Below are 20776 nucleotides of genomic sequence, written 5' to 3'. Positions count from 1 at the left end.
CCTTTGGCTTCTAAGCCAAACCATCCTGCTGCTAGAAGCATCACGGCGGTCGGCCAGAAATCACAAATGTTCCACTCCTTGCAAACATTAGCTTAACCCTGGGAAATAATACTAGCAGTTAACCTCCCGTGAGTATTAATTATGTGCTAAGTCCCGAACTTTATGGATTGGTTGATTTATTTGAAAGGCAGAGGAATGGGAGTGTGGAGAGAGAGATTGAGATGCTATGTGTTGGCTCATTGTTCACATGACTGCAACGAGCCAGGGCTGGACCAGGCTGGAGCCAGGAGCCTGCTCTCACATGCGTGGCTGTGACCCAAGCACTTGGGCTTCTTCCGCTGCCTTCCCAGGTGCGTTAGCAGAAAGCTGGATGGGAAGCAGATGGGAAATGGGACTCAAACTAGCACCATCGGAGATGCCGGTTGCCAGCAGCTGTTCAATTCAGCCATACCAGCATGCTGGCTTTTAGGACTAAATAAGGGTTTATCTCTGTTCCTTCTCACAGTAATTCCAGGAGAAGGTGAGGCTTGGGCATGTCAAGCTTTTTGCCCACAGTCCTGCGGGTGGTTGTTCCTCCAATCGTCTGATTAAGTGGGGAAAGTGCACAGGACGCAGGTCTCAGACAGTGTGGTTCCCAGCAGGTGCCCAGGTCTGGTGTGAGTCTGAGACCAGGCCGGGACAGGCAGAGAGTAGGAGTGGACCTGGAAGATGGGTAGCCATCTGTTTCTCTGAGAGGTGGATCCCAGCCACCCCTCGCCGGGACACTGGCAAAGGACAGCAGCAGCAGAGACAGCCCAGTAGTGACAGACTCGAACTGCAGAAGTACTGCCTCAAACACCCCTGCCTTGCCTGCCACTGCCCCTCAGTGGGCCTTGTATGTCATGATATGTGGCTGTGCCAGCCCCTGGCAGAATAAGTCAGGACAGTAGGGTCCCCAGCAGGCTGTGGAAGCAGCTCCCCTTCTCCCTGAGAATCTGTTTTGCAGATACCCCCAGTGGCCGCCTGAAGCCAAGGGTCACACCAAATCCTATTCCCACACCCTTATGCCCACTTGAACTTGTAAATGGACCTAGTAGGAGATGAGCAGTATAACACGGGTGACGGATCAAACCAGACCCTACACCAGCTAGTGCACATGAGAGTCAAGTCAGAGGACTTCCCAGGCAAGGTTTCCTGGGTGACTTCTCAACTTGAACCCCGGGCTCAAACTGGCCTCGGGGAAAATCACAAGAATGTGTGGTCTGACCTTGGAGTCCATGTTGCAAGACCAGGGCTCCTTGGTTGCTGATGGTCATGGAATATGCACATACCCATTAGCACATGCAAGACATGTCAGCCAGCTCAGCTAAGCCAAGAGAGGCCATTGAGCGCCTCCTCAAGAGACGGAAAGCAGAACAGGTTGAACAATTCTCCTGACCCAGGCTTTGCAGCCAGTCTGTGGATACGTAGACCTGGACAGCCCATAGACTTTAGATTTTTCTCAACCCTGGTGCACCGAAGCTGACGGTGTCTCAGAACTGTCCAGACCACTCAAGTAACACCCTTGGAACATTCTCCCCCACCCTGGCTCACTAAGGTGACATCAAATGCCCGCCTCCTTCCCCAGGCGTCGGTGTAGTTTGACAACAAGGGGCTGGCCCTTTCCTGACCCCCCTCCTCTGTGGACACAGGAGGAAGGAAAAAACAAGGAAATCATTAATTCCATCCACCTTTCTCCACACCTTGACCTTCCCCACCCTAATTGAAGACCCACATGGGTATGTAACCCTCTCACCTATGTAATCAATATTAAAAATAAAGTAGAAAAAATTATATACAAAAGAGAGCAGCATGACTGAAGAGAAGGAGGGACGCAGGCCCTGCAGGACAGGCAGTGTGGTCTGGAAATGACCAGCGGGTGGACATCACGCCCAGTGTGGACACAATGTATCCCACGTTCCTGGTGGGACAGAGTGGGACAGCACAAGGCGTTACAATGATGAGTGCATAACTGAAAGCTTAGGAACTGTTTCTAGAAGTTTCCAGACTGTGGCTGACCACAGGTACCTAAAGCCATGGCTAAGAGGAGATGACCATGTAGCACAGTGGTGCAAGAGAGATTCCGAGTGCACATTTTTGCCAACTTTACAGCCATGAGATTTAGGGAGAAAGCAACATCAACTTCTGAGGTCTCTTGGGATTAAAATGCTGTTTATTTCATAGCTGCTCCACTTCCGATCCAGCTCCTGCTCATGGTCTGGGACAGTGGCAGAGGACAGCCCAGTGCTTGGGCTGACACCCACATGGGAGACCCAGAAGAAGCTTCTGGCTTCAGACTGACCCAGCTCTGGCCACTGCAGCTATTTAGGCAGTGAACCAGCAGAAGGAAGATTCTCGCTCTTTCTCAATCTCTCTGCCTCTCTCACTCTTTCAAGTAAAACAAGCAAATCTAAACAAACAAACAAAAAAACAAGGGCCCAGCATGGTAGCCCAGCAGTTAAAGTCCTCCCCTTGTACACACCGAGACACATCTGTGCACTGGTTCTAATCCTGGCAGCCCCACTTCCCATCCAGCTCCCTGCTCGTGGCCTGAGAAACAGTCAAAGACGAAGATGGTCTGAAGCCTTGGGACCCTGCACCCACGTGGGAGACCAAAAAAAGACTCCAGGCTCCTGGCTTCAGAGCAGCTCAGCTCCAGCCTTTGCGGTCGCTTGGGAAGTAAATCATCGGATGGAAGATCTTCCTCTCTGTCTCTCCTCCTCTCTGTATATCTGACTTTGCAATAAAATAAAAATACCAAGCATCATACAGTAAACATATAATCAATATCACCAAAATCCTAATCATATTGTTTACACCTCCCAAGAGCCCCCAGACAAGCTATTCAAGTCTGAATAGGTTATGGGTTGGTTTTGGTAACTCTTCCTCTGCTAGTTTGTGGCCACGGTTGCAGGAGGGAAAAAAATGTACCGAAGTGGATAAAGGTGGCTATTTTCTACAATTCCTTGAGATGGAAGGGCAGGCAAGAGCACAGACAGGACGAACAAGACAGACAGGACAAACACCTGTCCAGGCCTGACATCCTACCTGCTAAATGGGCATGCCGCTGAGAGCCCAGAGTGTGGCGTTCAGGGCGGCTGGTCGGACCCAGTACATGTCAGCTGGCTCAGGTCGTCCAGGTGACTTCCTGAAGGACTTGATTGGCTAAGTGCATGAACTGGGCTGGGAGGAGGGGGTCTCGGAGCCGAGGGGTCGGCTGCGGGTGGGTGCTGGAGAGGATAGGGGGTTAGAAAGCCAGACCTTGCCCACAAATAACGGTGGGGGCGTCTGTGCATTGTGGAGGAGAGGGTGGGGGCTGGGAACAACGACTGGAAATGGGGTTCTCTCTGGCCCAGCAGCTGGGGGGAGAGGGAGCGTGGCCCCGGGGTGCCCGTTCAGGCTCAGGGTGGGTTTTGTGGGGGGTGAAGCAGGATTGGCATGGGTGGACGCCGAGCAGGGCTCTGCCGCGCTGGAAGGGGTCCCTGGCTCCCAGGGGAACCTGGAGCCACACAGGACCTCGACGTGTCTGAGCGAAGCAAGCAAGACCCATTTCAGGGATGCGGCCAGAGCAGAAACGCTGGGCGAGTGGCCGGTGTCACCAGGCGGTTGCAAAAATGGGCCCTGTCGCCCGGAAAGGTCTCGGGGGTCCAAAGGGACACCTCTCCACCGGGGCATGTAAGATGCGCAGAGTTGTCAGGCCCACCCCGCCCGCCAGCGACTCACCTCCGGGCCTGGGCTGTGGACGGAAGGCGGCGCGCCGGGGACCCTGTCGCCTCCCCGGAGGCGGTGGCCGCACGGCGAGCAGGGCGCGGTGATCGGGGTCCGGGCGCGGCCCCGGACAGGGCTGGGGGCCCGCGCGGCCGGGCTCGCTCTGCGCGGCTGGCGCGGCGGCGGCCTCCCGGGACTGGGAAGGGGGTTGGAGCAAAAATGTTTCTTATTCCAGCGTCTTCCTGCCTGGCCCTGCTCCACCACTCCCTCCTAATAAACTATTTCCTATTGCCCAGCTTGCCGCCCGGCAGTCCACTGGTCTCCTCCAGAGTTTTACCGCCCTCCCCCTGTGCTGCTCGGGCGGACCCCCACACTGCAGCCACACACACACACACCCTCCCCACCCCCTCCCAACTCCCCAAACACCAGCCCTGAGCCCCAGCTCTGTCTCCCACATCCGCTTGCCTCCCCCGGAAGAGGGGACGAACATTGGCCTTGACCCACTGGGGTCCCTTTGGCAGCGGAGGTGGGGGGATTCCAAGCCCAGAGTCAGGGGTGCCTCCTGGGGACCCTGATGAGACAAAGCAAGCTGGGGAGGGAGCAGAGGGCTTGACCTCCAGGGGCGGGCACATTTTCTCCTGGGGCTGCCTGGGTGGGCTGGGGTGGGGGGCTGTCTGTTTGCTTCCCAGCCTGTCCTGGGGATTCCCAGACCGAGCAAGAGCCACCAGGCTAGTTGGTTGTGATCTGGGGCAAGCAAAGCCCATCCAGGCTTCACTTTCCGATCTGCTAAATGGGAATGCCACTGAGAGCTAAGAGTGTGAGCTTGAAAGGAAGTGGTGTTCAGTGTGGTTGGTTCTGTAGCCCATGCTGGCAGGCTCTCGCCACCCAGGTGGTCCACTCGGCTAACAAGTTGATGAACAAAATGGACTGGGGAGGAAGGAGTCCCAGAGGCGAGGGGTTAGGTCCGGGTGCAGGAGAGGCAGAGAGGTAGACTCTAAGGGGTTTTGCTCTGCTGGCTGGAGGGGGGGGGGATGTTCTGCAAGATGGCCAGGGGCTTCCCCCCACTGCCCTGCCCACTGCCAGGAACACAGGCTGGGGGAGACAATGGCCGTAGGCTGGGACAGGCATCCCTGGTAGCCTGACCTCACTTCCTCCTGAGGCTGTCCCCACCCTGGCCCTCCTGCCCCCAGCCCTCCTGCCCTGGACCCTCCTGCCCCTGGCCCACAGCTGCTCCATGACTTGCCAGGGTGAGCCGGGTGAGGTCCCAGAATGTCGGCACACCCAGCTTTCCATGTCAGTACTGAACTGCGTGCAGCGGCCAATAAGGAAGTAGTATGGGATTACGGTATCTGTCCCTGCAGATACTAGCGGCCACTTGGGCACTCTATTAGCACTAGGGCCTTGGTGGAACTCTCCTGCCCTCATCCCCTTCCCCACCCTCCTCAGAGGAGGCGTTGAGTCTGAGATGCACTTGGAGACAGACTGGGGATGGGTGGGTGCTGGGAGACTGCCTGGGCCGTGTTTGTGAAGCAGAGGGGAGCCGTGGGCTATTGGGACAGGCGATCTGGCGGGAGGTGGTGGTGGTTCCTGCATGCCGGAGTCTCCCTCTTTGCCAGCAGAGCATTCAGTCCTGTGGGCCTGGCCTGGAGCCCTCTGGGAGAGGGCAGGGCTGGGGTGGGGGAAGCGAGGGGGCACAGCCTTGTGACCTCCCCCGCCATGGCTTGCAGAACTCATAAAGAACATGGGGGAGGATCCGAGGAGGAACAAAGACTTGGAGATAGCACAGCAGCCTCAGCCCAGTGAGAAAAGGGAAAAGGAATTACAGACCACGGCCAAGTCCTCGAGAACTCATTGCTTCCAGGGACCAGCTGTTAGCTGCACCAGCAAGGCCAGAACAAGCGGAAAGCAAGCCCCAAGGACTCAGACAGGCCTCAGATGTGAAATGAGATATGCAGGATTTCCCGTGAGCCCGGCCCCAGGGCCTGGGGAGCCTCGCTGCAGAAAGCCAGCAGTGAAAGCAGATGAATGGCTGCCTTGTGGACCCCCACTCTTCTTCTGTTTTTTTTTTTTTTAAGATTTATTTGGAAGTTACAGAGAGCAGGCTCCCATCTGCTGGTTCATTCCCCCAGATGGCCACAGTGGCCAGGGCTGGGCCAGGCCAAAGGCAGGAGCCAGGAGCTTCTCTTCCCATGGCAGGGGCCCCATCGCTTAGATCATCCGTCACTGCTCTTCCCAGGGATCTGGATCCGAAGTGGAGCAGCCAGGACTTGAACCAGCTCCCATATGGAATGCCCATGATGCAGGCGTTGGCTTTCCTTGCCACTCCTGATGCCATGATCTCTCAGGACCAGCCCTGAACACTAAGTTCAAGTGCTACTCAACACCATGGCTACACAGCACGTGCAGGTGCACAGGACCTCCTGCTCTTCCCGTCCTGGACAAAGCTCAGCCTTTTCATCTCGCGCTGCCCCCCCAGGAATGAGGAAGTCACTGGGGAGGGTCGGGAAGGGGGACAAGGGGGATAGAAATAGCAGTGGAGTGCTGGGCTGTTGAGGGAGAATCGGATTTGTTGCATAGCAGTTATTCGAGCCCAAGAGACAGGAACACAATGATATCGGGTCCCCAAGGAGGAAAGGTTGTGGAGGAAGAATGAGGGGCACGTGTGGCTGAGACCCACAAATTCCATCTGTTCCACGGGTGGGAGAATCTCAGATGTGTAGGCTCAAGGAAGATGCAATGATCTTTCCTTGTTTTCTTCGAAGCAAGTGTTTTTTCTTTTCCTTTTTTTCTTTTTAATTGTAGAAGGAGGAAGAGCGACAGAGAAAGAGAATCTTCCATCAACCATCTACTGGTCCACTCCCCCTATGGCTACATCAGCTAGAGCTGCGCTGGTCTGAAGCCAGGAGCCAGGAGCTTCATCCAGGGGCTCAAGCATTTGGCTCATTTTCTTTTGCCTTCCTGGAAACTGGATTGGAAGTGGAGTAGCCAGATCTCAAACTGGTGTGTGTATAGGATGCCTGCATCACAGGCAGTGTCTTTACCCACTAGCTCACAGCACTGGCCCCAGGACCTTCTAGCTGTGTCCGGCTCAGCACAGAAGGCACCACGGGGTTCTGTGACCTGGTTCACTTCTCTGTAGCCAGAGTTTCCACCAGCAGACCCCGAAGGGGCTGCTCAGTCTTGGAAGGTCTTCTTTGGACCTTCAGTGTAAAGCAGGTACAAAGGTTATCTGGCCAGAACCCAGGTTTGGGGAGGGGGTGGTGGCCGGAACTCAGTCCCAGGACAAAGCTGGCAGACAGGTTCCCAGACTCGGAGCCGCCAAGTCCTCTTCCTCTTCCTCTCCGGCCCTTCCAGATCTGCACTGATTGGGGTTGTCCACTCCCTGCCCAGTCCAGCCCTGCGCCTTCGGGATGACTCAGCGTGCACGCTCTTGAGGAAGAGGGAGGGGGTGTTTGTGTCCAACAGGAGGGTCCTGAGCTGAGCTGGTGTCCGCTTGATGCCAGAGGGGTGGGTGGGCATGAGGCCCCAAGTCTGTGCGGGGAAGCTGTGCCCATGCTGCTTCTTCTGCAGCAGCCCCAGCCCCAGCCGGGAGCCCAAGGCACAGCAGGTGCCTGTGGGTCCTCCCAGAGCCTACGGAACCCACCTAGCTGCTGGGGGTGGCAGGGAGGAAGTCGGGGGAAAGAGCTGGGTTTCGAGCACCCTCCCCTGTGAAAAGGGGCGATTCCTTCTCTAAGTCCTCTTTACCTTGTTGTATTTATTTATCTTTTTAAGATTTATTTATTTTCATTGGAAAGTCAGATACACAGAGAGAAGGAGAGGCAGAGAAGAAGATCTTCCGTTTGATGATTCATTCCTGAATCCAGGAGCCAGGAACTTCCTCCAGGCCTCTCACACGGGTGCTGAATCCCAAGGCCTTGGGCCATCCTTGACTGCCCTCCCAGGCCACAGGCAGGGAGCTGGATGGGAAGTGGAGCAGCTGGGACCAGAACCGGCATCCACAATGGGATCCCGGTGCACTTAAGGCGAGGACCTCAGCCACTAGGCCATCACGCCGGGCCCTATCTTGTTTTATTTATTTAAAAGTTTGAGTCAGAGGCAGATAGCTGGACAGGCAGAGGGGTTCTCCAGGCAAGTCCCTGACTCCTACTGCTCTCAAAAATTATCTCTGTGGAGGTTGAGCGCGGTGGCCCAGCACCAACATCCCTTATGGATATCAAGTCATGCCCCAGCATCCCTGCTTCCCATCCAGCTCCCTGCTTGTGGCCTGGGAAAGCAGCCGGGGACGGCCCAAAACCTTGGGACCCTGCAGCCACGTGGGAGACCTGGAAGAAGCTCCTGGTTCCTGGCTTCAGATTAGCCCAGCTGCAGCCATTGTGGCCATTTGAGAAGTGAGTCAGCAAGTGGAGGGAAGATCTCTCTCTCCCTCTCTGTCTCATAGGTCTGACTCTCAAATAAAAATGACTCTTTTCTTTAGAAAAAACGGCATCTTAGGATTTAGAGTAGGCCAGATATGTAAGTACATTTAGTAAATGCCTTATAAATGGATGCCATCATCACTATGAATTTATAAGCAAATATATTTTAACACCTTTATCTTTAAAATTTGTTTTTAACGTACATGCATTTGGGAGACAGGGAGAGCTCCCACCTGCTGCTTCACTGCCTGGATGGCTGCAAGAACAAGGGTGAGGTGGGCCAAGGTTGAAGTCAGGAATCTAACCTGGATCTCCCACGTGGAGGGGGTGGAAGCCCAATCATGCAAACATCACCTGAAGTTCCAAAACTCCATGCGTAGGAACCTGGGGTCAGGAGCAGGGCCAGGCAGCAGACCTAAGCACTCAGATGTGGGGATCAAGGGCTGGGGTTGGGCCAGGCCAAAGCCGGGAAGCCTGGAGCTCTCTGTGAGTAACCCACGGGGGTGACAGGGACCCACGCATTTGGCCCATCTCCCACTGCTTTCCCAGACACGTCTGCCAGGAGCAGACTCAGACTGGTCCTGCTACTGGGCTATCAATGTGGCAGGCAGTGGCTTAGCCTGTTGCGTCACAGCATTGGCCTCTAGAGCTGCAATTAAAAAAAGATTCTGTTTTTAAATGTTAATTTTGTTTGAGACTGGAGAGCTTTGCATCCACAACTTCACTCACTAAATGCTGACAACATCCACAGATGGCAGGGCCAGGCTGAACTGGGAAAGCTGGATACAATCTGGGGTCCCCACACGGATGACAGGGGCCCGAGGACTTTGGCCACTACCTCTTGCTTCCTGGGGTGATGTGCTAATGCAGGAAGCTGGATCAGAGGGACAGTAGCTGGGACTGGACCCATATGCAGTGACAGAAGATGCAAGTGACCCAAGTGATAAGTTAACCTATGCGCCCCCTCCCCACGGGGCAGACCCCGTAGTGACAGTTTTGATGTGACTAGCAGAGGTGAAAGATTTTGTGCCTTGAGGGTTTAGCTGGGTGCTGGGTCAGAAACAGGTGCTTCTGGAGGCCTTCAGACTCCCTCAGCCAATGAGAAGCAGCAGGGCCAGAGCTGGGGTGATATAGGGGCAGGAAGGACTGGCAAGAGGGAGAGGGAGGGCTCGCTGGCTTTTGGATGCTTCTCAGGGGTATGGGGAACATCCCCAGTGAGAGAGGGGATCCCCCAGGATTTGAGGGTGAGCTATGGCCCTGAGTGAGAGAGAGCTTGTTGTTTTGCAAGCGGGGCCGAGTAGCTGGGCGAGGCCAGAGGCCAGCGCGGGATTTCCTTCAGCCCCGGCCACTCCGGTGGGTGGGACCGGATTGCTCGCACAGGACACAGGAATGTGCCTTTGTTCCCAGCTGGAGGGGAAATGCCACAAAGCCTGCCCCTTTCCCGTGCCCAGGGCGCCTGGCTGGAGGGCCCTCAGGAGCGCTTGTTGCCTGGAACCTTAACCTTACTTGCCAAGCTATAGGAGTTGGGAGTCAGGGGGTGTCCCAGGCAGGTCTGGAGTACCGGGACACACTGGAGCATTTGGGGCTGTACGTGCCTGCCTCTGGCCTTTCCCTTGATGGGACCAGAGCTGTTCACAGACTGGACCCAGCTGTTCACAGCTGGACCCAGACTGAGGTTCTGGGTTCCTGCTTTCAGCCTGGTCCAACCCTGGGCTGTTGTAGGCCTGGGGGGAGGGCGGTGATTGGGGGAGTGAACCAGGGTGGACGATCTCTTGCCTGTCTCACTTCCTTTTAAATCAAGACGTGAACGTAACTGGATGATTGAACAACTGCTGGTATTGCCCTTCCACAGGGTGCCCCAACCACACAGGCAGCTGAGCTCCAGTAGGAGAGAGTGGCTGGGCAGCAGACAGCGGAAGGTGAGAAGGGGAATGTCAGGGCAAGACTTGGGCCTCCCTCTGCACCCTGACCTGTCTTTCATGTAGTTGGATGGACACTGAAATCGGACTCTGCCCTACAGGCTGTGTAGCCCAGTGTTGTGGCTTAGCAAGTAAAAGCAACGCTTGCAGTGCCAGTATCCCACATAGGCACCAATTTGCATCCTGCCTGCTCTGCTTCCCATCAAGCTCCCTACTAAGAAGTCTGGTAAAATGGTGGAGGATGGCCCAAGTGCTTGAGCCCCTCTGGCCATGTGGGAGACCTGGAAAAAACTCCTGGCTTCAGCCGGACTCAGCCTTGGCCATCTCAGCCCTTTGGGGAGTGAGTCTGTGTCCTCAGGTTCACATGTGTCAGAATGCAGCCACAGGAACAGGAGTGGCAGGACTGGGGATGTACCTTCCAGGCTTCCCCATCAAACACCTGTGAGGGAGAGGTGGCTGGGGTGGAGGGTAGCCCCCCAACGCTGCAGGGGCCGGGGTGGGGCATTCACGTGAGTGAGTGCCTGGGTTTCAGTCCCACACTGCTTCCAGCTCCCAGCTAAGGTGCACTCAGGAGGCAGCACGTGACAGCTCAAAAACCTGGGTCCCTGCCACCCACATGGGGACCCAGACTGAGGTTCTGGGTTCCTGCTTTCAGCCTGGTCCAACCCTGGGCTGTTGTAGGCCTGGGGGGAGGGCGGTGATTGGGGGAGTGAACCAGGGTGGACGATCTCTTGCCTGTCTCACTTCCTTTTAAATCAAGACGTGAACGTAACTGGATGATTGAACAACTGCTGGTATTGCCCTTCCACAGGGTGCCCCAACCACACAGGCAGCTGAGCTCCAGTAGGAGAGAGTGGCTGGGCAGCAGACAGCGGAAGGATGGCAGCCTGGTTGGCGGAAGACACATGGTGCCCAGCAGTGCCATTTGCAAGAAAACAGGGATTCTAGGCAGACCCAGTGTGAGCAGAGGAGAGCTTGGACCGACAGGCGTTCTCCCTTCCTTTCACACACACCTCATCTCTCATACACACGTGGATTCCCTGGCCCACTCTTGACCCAGCGCTCTGCCACGCCCGCAGCTACTGCCAGAGGTCCTGCTAAGCACCTCAGGGCGCTAAGATCTGTAGCTGGGTCTTTCTAGTGAGCCTGCACTGGCCAGGCATGGAGCTGGGATGAACCTACCGATGTCGAGGGTTCTGGCCAATGAGTCATCAGGGCCTGGTTGGCATCCCAGAGTGGCTTAGGATGGCCAGCGCTGGGGTCCCTCTGGAGGCTGCCAGCTGGGAGTGGGTCCATGTTTCACCTGTGGAGCTGGAGTCCCCCAAGGATATGCCTACCAGCCCCAGCTGCCCCTCAGCTATGTCCTCATAGTCACTGCTTTAAGCCCAGCAGCAGACGGAAGCTCCCTGAGCAGGTCATACACGCTCCTCCCTCTTTTAGGAAGGAACTTTTTACTTTTTGTTCTTTTACTTTTCTAATTGTGGGAGAGGGCCCACCGTGATGGCTCAACTAGTGATTCCTCCACCTCCAGGTTCCAGCATACCATATGGGCACCAGTTCGTGTCCCAACAGCCCCACTTTTGATCCGGTGCTCTGCCTATGTCTGGCAAAGCAATGGAGGACGGAGCAAAGCCTTGGGACCCTGCACCTTCATGGGGGACCTCAAGGGGGTTCCTGTCTTCTGGCTTTGGATTAGCTCATCTCTGGCCATTGTGGTCATTTGGGAAGTGAGCCAGCGGATGGAAGACCTTTCTCCTTCTCTTCATTAATCTGCCTTTTCAATAAAAATAAACAGATATTTTTAAAAAGAATAGATATGGGGAGAGAGACCATCTGCTGGTTCACTCCTTCATCTCCCCAGTTCTCATGAAGGCCAGTGACTGGGCTGGGTCAAACCAAAGCAGGGAACTAGAAATCCAATCTAGGTTTCCCACGTGAGTGGCAGGAGACCCAGCCACCACCACTGCCTCCCTGGGTCTGGGCACTAGCAGGAATCGGAGTCAAGTCTAATATGGACACCTGTTCTAAATGGCATCATAACCCCTGGGCCAGATGCCGGCTTCCACGTAGCATATATATTTTTTTCAAGCAGTTACTTCTCACTTAGCCACAACAGCCAGCATATGACCAGACCAAAGCCAGGAGACAGGAACTTCATCTGGCAGGGGCCCAAACACATGGCCCATCATCTTCTGCTACCTTTCCTAGATTGGAAGTGGAGCTGATGGCGCTGAAAGCAATACCCACATGGGATGCCTGTCAGCAGGTGAGTGGTGCCTTTACCGGCTACACTACGTCTCCAAGCCCTCCCCCTCCTTTTATTTGGTAACCAATGAGGAGGCAGAGGCTGGAAGAGGCGGAGCCAAGTAGGCCAGATTCCAGAGGCTGGAGCTGGCTGCTTCTCTTCGCCCTGTGTTCTTTCTGCCGTGTGCCCAGCTGGAGGAAGAGCTGACTGTGAGAGGCCCAGGAGGCCAGCCCGGTCCCTTCTGAAGGGTTACAGGTTAGGACCGCCGGGGTTGAGAAGGGCTCCCTCTGCTGGCCCAGACCATCCCATCCTCTTAGGCTGTACAGGGCAGCAGCAGCCCGGATGAAACAGGCAAGGGCCGGCAGGGTCATTCCCCTGGCCCCGGGGTGGAGGTGGGGCTCTGGGGAGCCTGGGTGTGCAGGCAGGCTCCAGGATCACGTCTCTGTGCCATTTGCCAGCGGTCTCGGTTTCCCCAGCTGCACAATTGGAAGGTTGTGGCAGGTGCATAAGAGAATGGCCTTAGTAACTCCAGGTGCAGGGCCAGTGTGTGGCTCTTTCGTGCGTTCTACAGGGGACAGCCGTGCAGCAGCTCAGGAGATGCTTGGGCCCCTTGCTCCCGAGATCCCGGGTGCCTTCCAGGTCACAGAATCTCACCAGCAGGTATTGTGTGCCATCTGCGACAGGCGTACTTTGCTGGCGTGCTGTTGGCAGGAAGGAGAGAGCTCCTGGGGAGCACCCTGGGGACGTTGGACTCTGCTCCTTAAGTCCACTCAGCTGGGGAACAGGTTTGCTGTTTGCCAAAAGCCTGGTTCCTACTGTCTAAGGGGTCCTTCCGGTAATCCTGCTTTGTCCATTTGATGGAGAGGAAGGTTGAGGCAAGACCCACCAGCTGGCTTACTCAGGCTTGCACAGGTGCCAAAGAGCCAGATCAGCCTGGAACCCACTGGACAGTTGCTTTGAGTCCTGCCAGAGAAATCGCACACACTATCCATCCCTGTTAGTCATTTTTGTAGCACACACAGGATTTTTTCTTATTCAAAGACTGGTTTATTTTTATTCTTGTTTTAAAAGATGTATTGGGTCTGGCGCGGTGGCGCAAGTGGTTAAGGTCCTCGCCTTGCACACCCGGGATCCCATATGGGCGTCGGTTCTAATCCCGGCAGCCCCGCTTCCCTTCCAGCTCCCTGCCTGTGGCCCGGGAAAGCAGCAGAGGACGGCCCAAAGCTTTGGGACCCTGCACCCGTGTGGGAGACCCGGAAGAGGCTCCTGGCTTCGGATCAGCATAGTATCGGCCCGTTGCGCTCACTTGGGGAGTGAATCATCGGACGGAAGATCTTCCTCTCTGTCTCTCTCCTCTCTGTATATCTGCCTTTCCAATGAGAAAATAATAAAAATAAATCTTATATATATATAAAAAAAAGATGTATTGATTTGGGACTGGCACCATGGTTTAATAGTTAAGTCTCTGCCTGCAGTGCCGGCATCCCATATGGGTACTGGTTTGAGTCCCAGCTGCTCCACTTCCAATCCCACCCCCTAATGATATGCCTGGGAAAGCAGTGGAGGGTGGGCCCAGTGCTTGGGCTCCTGCACCCACAAAGGAGACCTGGAAGATGTTCTTGGCTCCTGGTTTCAGCCTGACCCAGCCGTTGTGGTCATTTGGGAAGTGAATCAGAGCATGGATGATCTCTCTCTGCTTCTCTCTTTCAAATACAAATCAATAGTTTTAAAATGATTTATGCATCTGAGAGGCAGAGTGACAGAGAGAGAGAGTGAGAGGAAGAGGCAGATACAGAGATAGCGAGAACTTCAGTCTACCAGCTGGCTTGCCAAACAGCCACAATGGCTATAGGGCTGGGCCAGAACAAAGCCAGGAGCCAGGAGCTCTCACACGGCGGCAGAGGACCAGGCACTTGGACCATCCTCCGCTGCTTTTCCAGGTGCATCAGCAGGGAACTGGATCAGAAGTGGAGCAGCTGCGACTCGAACCAGCGTGCTGATGTGGGCTGACAGTGTGACCACAACGCCAACTCAGATATACCTTTTAATTCAAAAGAAAGTTGATATCCCATTATTAAACAGTCCTAGGGCTCTGGGCAGAAGAATCTCAAACCCTCTGTGAAGCTACTGTGACCCCCCAGGAGATGGAGCAGAACATCCCAGGCCCTCCGTGTGGTCTTGGGAGAGCAACCCCTGCTCTAGGTACAGCACAGACAGGAGGCAAACAGGGAACCTGCACGGGGCCAGCTGCCAAGGCCACAGCCACCCAGGTGAGTCCTGGGCAACACTGCTCACCACTCAGAATCGTTGGACCCCAGAAAAGGCTGAGAAATGGTCAAAGTCAACGGTAGGAGGTGGCAGAGTGTGACAGGGGAACCTGGATGGAGCAAGAAGCCCACATTAAAAACTAGGGGAATCCGAATACCAAAAACCATGTTGGTTCATCAGCTGGAGCAGAAGTACATGCATAGCTGGACAGGCAGGGGAGGGCAAGGGGCACTCGGGGTTCTATGTCACAGCTTTTCTATAGATTTAAAACAGTTCTGAAATAATCCAATTTGGGGCACGGCATGATGACTCAATTAGCTAATCCTCCCCTTGCAATCCCATATGGGTGCCAATTTCTGTCCCAGCTGCTCCACTTCCCTTCCCACTTGGGAAACCCAGAAGAAGCTCTTGGTTCCTGGCTTTGGATCAACCCAGTTCACTCCATTTGGCGAGTGAACCAGCAGATGGTAGATCTTTCTGTCTCTCCTCTTTGTAAACCTGCCTTTCCAAATAAAGATAGATAAATTAAAAAAAAAAAAATCCAGGGGCCCTAGTGCAGTAGCCTAGTGGCTGCTCCACTTCTTTTCCAGCTCCCTGCCTGTGGCCTGGGAAAGCAGTCGAGGATGGCCCAAAGCCTTGGGACCCTGCACCTGCGTGGGAGACCCAGAGGAAGCTCCTGGCTTCATATCAGCTCAGCTCTGGCCATTGTGGCTACTTGGGGAATGAACCAGCAGACGGAAGATCTCTCTGTTTCTCCTTCTCTCTATAAGTCTGACTTTCCAATAAAAATAAATAAATCTTTTTTGATTCTTTTTTTTTTTTTTTGCTGCTATTGTTGTTAAAGTCAAAACTACTAACAAGACTGTTTAGTGGAAAGCTTTCCTCCTTCCCTGGGTCAGCTAGTCACTCCTCCTCGAGAAGCAAAGTCTGTCCAGAGCATGTGCAGACTCTGCTGGCTGGCTCGCCCACCTGATGCCTGCAACAGCTGAGGCTGTTCTGGGCCAAGGATGCAGACAGGAAAGCTGGGATCTTCCATCCAAGTCTCCCTGATGGGTGGCAGGTGCCCAGTGACTAGAGCTCACTGCCTTCCGGGGTCTGACAGCAGGAGGAAGCTGAGGGCAGGGGGTGAGGCAGGCGTTACAGCCAGATACTCTTGTATGGGACGGGATGGCCTTAACCGCGAGACTACACACCCACCTGGGAAATGCGCTTACCTGACACGTAAGAAAGAAACAAAGAATTAGCAGAAAGAAACGAAAACAACCCTTGCAAATAAGGCCTGAGAAAAGGTACCACTTCCCCAGCTGCCAGTCGGTGAGACTAGCATTCGTTGACAACCTACGAGCAAGCCGCTAACCTGTGGAAGAGAAACAGCTAAACAGCGTTGTCTGCTAAAAGGATTCAATCGAGATGTTTTATCACGGGGGGAGGAAGAAACCTTCTCCATCTCTAACTGTGATGTGCTTCCCACCACCCGCAGGGCTCTCCACTTCTTCCTTTGGTCCTTTCCTGTTTGACTCCCTCGGGAACGGGAACGGGAACGAGGCTGGGTCGTCCTCAGGCTCGCTGTCGGTCACGTTTGTCTTTGTGCCCGCTGGACTCAGCAGCACACCCCACCTGCTGGTCCACGCTCCTGTTGTTTTCACTCCGTCTTTCTTGAGGATCGGTCCACATCCGGATTTACCTCCGTTTCAACCTTTGCGGATTGCACTTGTAGTCACTGTCGATGAAGTCCCTGTGGCCGCTCTCTCTCCGGCCGTCGTCATGCCTAACCTTATACGCGACTTGGGCACAGGTCGCCTAGCCCAGCCTCCCCTGATTCTGTGCCTACTTGGCTTCCTCCTCTTGCCTCTTCCTCTCCATCCGTAGCTCCTGGTAATGCCAGAGGGGCGGGGCCAGCCTTTGTTGTCCGGCAGAGCTGGGCTTTGGCTGGAGTTGGACGAAGCTGGAGAAGGGTGAGGACACCTTGGAGAGATGGATCTTGGGCACTTGGGGCCTGGGGCTGCTGCTGCCCCTCCACTGCAGCCACTGAGGGAATATGCCCCGGGGGATCTGGTAGGGGACAAAGACCTGGAGGCCAGGATCTACCTGCGTGGGGACTTGGGGCACCAGGGGAGGGGATGGGGTAGTGCCGAGCAGCTCCGGCACAGACTTGCCTCGGGTGCCCACTGCAGGGGGGCTGTCAGGACACAGAGGGTGGCAGGCGGTGGTGAGGAAGGGGCTGGCCAGGCTGGTGGTGACGGTTACCAGGTGGTCTAGGACGCCCCCCTCCTGAGGATCCTGGGGGAAGGAGAAGGTCAGGGTGGCTTGTAGCCGCTGCAGGAAAGACGGGGCGGCCTGGGCCTGTGCCTGGGCCACCAGTCCGGGCAAAGCTGGCCACTCAGGCCGGAAGCACTGGCTCAGCTGCTCCACCCGGGGCCGCCGCAGCAGCTGCCGGATCCTGCGCACGACATCAAAACTGTCGGTCAGCAGCGCCCACTCCAGGGCTGTCTTGCCCCGTACAGGATCCACTGCCGTCAGGTCAGCACCTGCGGAGACGGAGTGCAGGGGTGAGGTGATCTGTGGAGGTGTGGCATGGGTTGGGGGAGGGCAGTCTTCAGCCATGGGCCTGAGCAGGGTCACAGAGCCCCATGGTGACGGTGCTGGGTCTGAGAGGCCAGTGTCCCCACCTGCTGCGTGAAAGAGCCCAACATGCTTCTGATGTGGGCCAAGCCACAGACCTGCCATGTGTTCCCGGAGGAGGGCAGGGGTGGGGGAGAGCAGAACGGGCTGGGGTCCAGAGTGGGGAAGAGATCCACTGTGTGCCTCCGTCTGGAAGTAGGATGGGGACGCCTGAATGCACGGAGCTAAGCGGGGTGGTGAGGGGGTGCGGGCTCCCAGCTGGCAGAGACCGGGTTGCATCCATGGTCTGTTGATTCCCTCTCTCTCTTCCTCCACGCTAATCCAGTGGCCAGAGCCACCACAACAGCCTGTCCCTCAGAAGCCCTGATCATAGCGCTCAACTCTTGTTGGTGACAAGGCCAGCATCCACCCACGTTTCTCCCACTCATTGCTGTTGCCCTGAAGTTTTAGGATAAACAGCTCTCAACATCATCAGGCTGGGTTGTGTGGATCGAGAGCAGTTTTCACTGTTCCTCCAGTAAGTCAGCCTGGGTTGATCTCTGACACCCTCAGCCTGCCCTTGCCTCTTTGCAACTGAGTGATGGCCGACAGAGCGCCTGGAGACCGCGCACCTGCCATGAGAAGGGCTGCCACGCAATCGGAACGGTTTCGCATGGCGGCCTTCATCAGCGCCGTGAGCCCACGCTGGTCCCGGCGCTCCAGGTCCAAGCCCGCATAGTAGTTGAGCAGGAGGCTCACCAGACACACGTGGCCTGCAGGATGCCAAATGCCATATGACTCTACAGGCACCCCAGGTCCACCCCACCCCGGGGGGCAGGAGAGCTTCTAGCTCCGGGGGAGCGGGTGAGTGGAAGCAGCTAGTGGTGAGGAAGGATCAGCAGCCTCGCACCTGCTTGCGCAGCCAGCATGAGGGCCGTGTCCCCTCCGTTGTCCTGCTGGTTCACGTCGAGGAAAGGACAGCGGCTGAGTAGGGCCACAACATCCCTGAAGCCACGGTAGCAGGCGACCATGAGGCCTGTCTGGGGGCGGGCCGGCTTAGTCCCTCCACGGTCCTAGGGCCTGTTCCCATCCTCCTCCACCCCCTTTATGGTGACCCTCTCAGAGAATCACATAGGGCCGTGTAGTGGGGTTACAGAGCTGTGGGCCCCAGCTACCCTGCCAAGTGACCCCAAGGCATCTCACCCTCCCATTGCTGTCCACCTGCGTGGCCTCCTCTGGAGAGACCCCGCTGTCCAGCACAGCTTGGAGTTGGGTGGGGTCATTGCTGGCACAGGCCCAGTACAGGGCCGCCAGCTGACAGCCTGGGGCAGGGTTGCCACTGGCTGGGCAGGAGGCTGCTCCGGACATGCCCAGCCCTGTCCTGCTCGCCGACGGCAGGTCTTCCTCCTCCAGGCAGGCAGTGAAAAGGCCAACTCCTCCTATCCTCACATAGCAGACATCTGGAACAGAGGGGAGAGAGGGCCCACACACAACAAAGTTCACCCTGGCGCCCACACACCACACAAGGGCAGGCACTGAGCAGTGTGGGGACCTCTCTGTCAGGATCCCAGTGAGCTGCGCTGAGAGTAGGCAGCGGCTTCTCACCTGGTCTTGAAAAGATCTCTAGGAGACAGTCACAGCAGCTGGGCACAGCTGGGGGACCCCCAGCAGGTCTCCAGAATCCAGTATCTGCTGGAGTTGGCAGGGGACCGACCCTGCCCAGGAGCAGGCCAGCTGACAGATGGCTGGCTTTGGCTGCAAACACCTTGGGCTGAGCTGGGTCAAGCGGGTTAGGAAGGGATTGGGGGCCCGAAGGGGCCGGTGCTCTGTCTTGGGAGCTGTATCCAAGAGACCCTGCCAGGCAGGGCTGGGTCCGGCTCTGCTTCCTGCTGGGGCGTGAGGGGCTTACACCTCAGCAGGAAGCAGAGCCCGGCTGCACTCAGAGGCCGAGGGCTCTGGGATCACAGCCCAGGGGTCACCCCTCTGCTAGAGCAGCAGGTGGTGGGAGGAAGAGGGTGGCAGACCAAGGCTCTTAGCAGGAAGGGCTGGGGCTCTGTGAACCACCATGGCTGGGGATGACTGCAATTTCTTTATAAGGTCCTGGGGGCACCAGAGCCAGAGGGTGGAAGTTGTGATGTGCTTACTTCAGGACACTAATTCTTAGGGTGGTCACTGAAGCTCAAAATATTTTCTTTTTTCTTAAGTTGTATTTATTTTTATTTGAAAGACAGATGTACAGAAAGAGAGGCAGAAAGATATCTTCCATCTAACGGTTCATTCCCCAAATGGTTGCAAGGCCAGAACTGAGCCAATCCGAAGCCAGGAGCCAGGAGCTTCTTCCAGGTCTCCCATGTGGGTACAGGGTCCAAGGTTTTGATCCATTCTCTGCTGCTTTCCCAGGCCAAAAGCAGGGAGCTGGATGGGAAGTGGAGCAGCTGGGATTCCAACTGGCACCTATATGGGCTATCAGTGCCGCAGGCAGCAGCTTAGCCTATGTCGCCATAGTGCCGACCCCAAGATAATGCCATAAAAAATACTTACTAATGCAATAATAATTTTTTTTTTGCTTCACTTAGCATTGAGTGCTAAAATGCAAAAAATTGGAGCTTAGCAGTAGAAACCCGAGCCCCATGCTTCTGTCTGTTTCGCTGCCGCAGCACACTGTACAAGTCCTTGTTCCCAAAGTATTTGCGGCTTGCCTCCTTTGCACCTGACCCAGCACCCTACCCCTCTTTCCCTTAGCAACCGGCTCTTCCTCATCCTGGACAATGTGCATTTCATTGAAGAGGATGGTCACGTTGTGTGTGTGTTCGCTAACCTGCTGTGAATCATGCTGCAGAACTCTGTTAGAGCTGGGCACGAGAAGTTGGGGTCTTGCGATCTCTCCCTGCTGCTTTCTGGGCAGTGCGTGGAGGATGCATTTCGTCCGAAGCAGGGTGATGTCTGGATCAGACCGCCTGCTCCCCAGACTGCAACACACCTGCTTCTCGCGTTGCTTCCAGAAGAGCAGGTGCTGCCCCACCGGAGACTTGAATCTGGAGCAGGCTATGCAGCTTGGGACACTCATCCAGTCACGGTCACAGCCAGTGGCAGTGTCACTCCGGCTTCCCTCAGGGGAATGACTGTAGTTTCCCCTCCCACAGGCTGAGGTCGCGTGATTTTCTAGATCCACAGCTGTGGCCCCTGGTCCCTTCCTGTTTAATCTATCTAGATCTAGTTCCGTTGTCTGCCACTGAGGCCAAACCAGCACCCACAGCTTAAGTGAACAAGGGTTCCTTTTTCATACAAGATAATATCTTCAGGGATAAGACACTGCTGGAGTCCATTAGGCTGCTTATCCCTTCTAGTCACAAGACAGCTGCTGTCTCTCCAGCCATCACAGTAACATACAGCAGACACACTGCGGGATTCCATGCAACAGCTGGAAGACAGCAGCCAGACCCCTGTGACGAGCTGACACAAACCCAGCTGTCACCTTCATGTGAGGTGTGATCATGCCATCAATTAAAAAAAAATTATTAATCTTTGTTTGAAAGGCAAAGTTGTAGCGAGTGAGACAGGGAGAGATTTTTCCACTCGCTGGTACATTCCAATTTACAATG

General features: G+C 55.6%; 1 protein-coding gene across 1 annotated transcript; it reads right to left on the bottom strand.

The window, feature by feature from the left end:
• Nucleotides 1-3069: 3069 nt before the first annotated feature.
• On the bottom strand, nt 3070-18473 carry LOC121154768 (photoreceptor ankyrin repeat protein-like). Its single transcript, XM_040977798.1, is given in 6 exon segments — nt 3070-3116; nt 3742-3922; nt 16401-17101; nt 17807-17947; nt 18085-18214; nt 18378-18473. Coding segments are annotated over 5 exon segments (1191 nt in total). The 5' UTR covers nt 18206-18214; nt 18378-18473.
• Between the last annotated feature and the right edge of the window lie 2303 nt (nt 18474-20776).

This window comes from Ochotona curzoniae, unplaced genomic scaffold (genome assembly GCF_017591425.1).
Source record: "Ochotona curzoniae isolate NIBS_2020 unplaced genomic scaffold, NIBS_Ocur_1.0 contig_1014, whole genome shotgun sequence".
Classification (NCBI taxonomy): domain Eukaryota; kingdom Metazoa; phylum Chordata; class Mammalia; order Lagomorpha; family Ochotonidae; genus Ochotona; species Ochotona curzoniae.
This window is presented reverse-complemented; position numbering and strand designations above follow the sequence as displayed.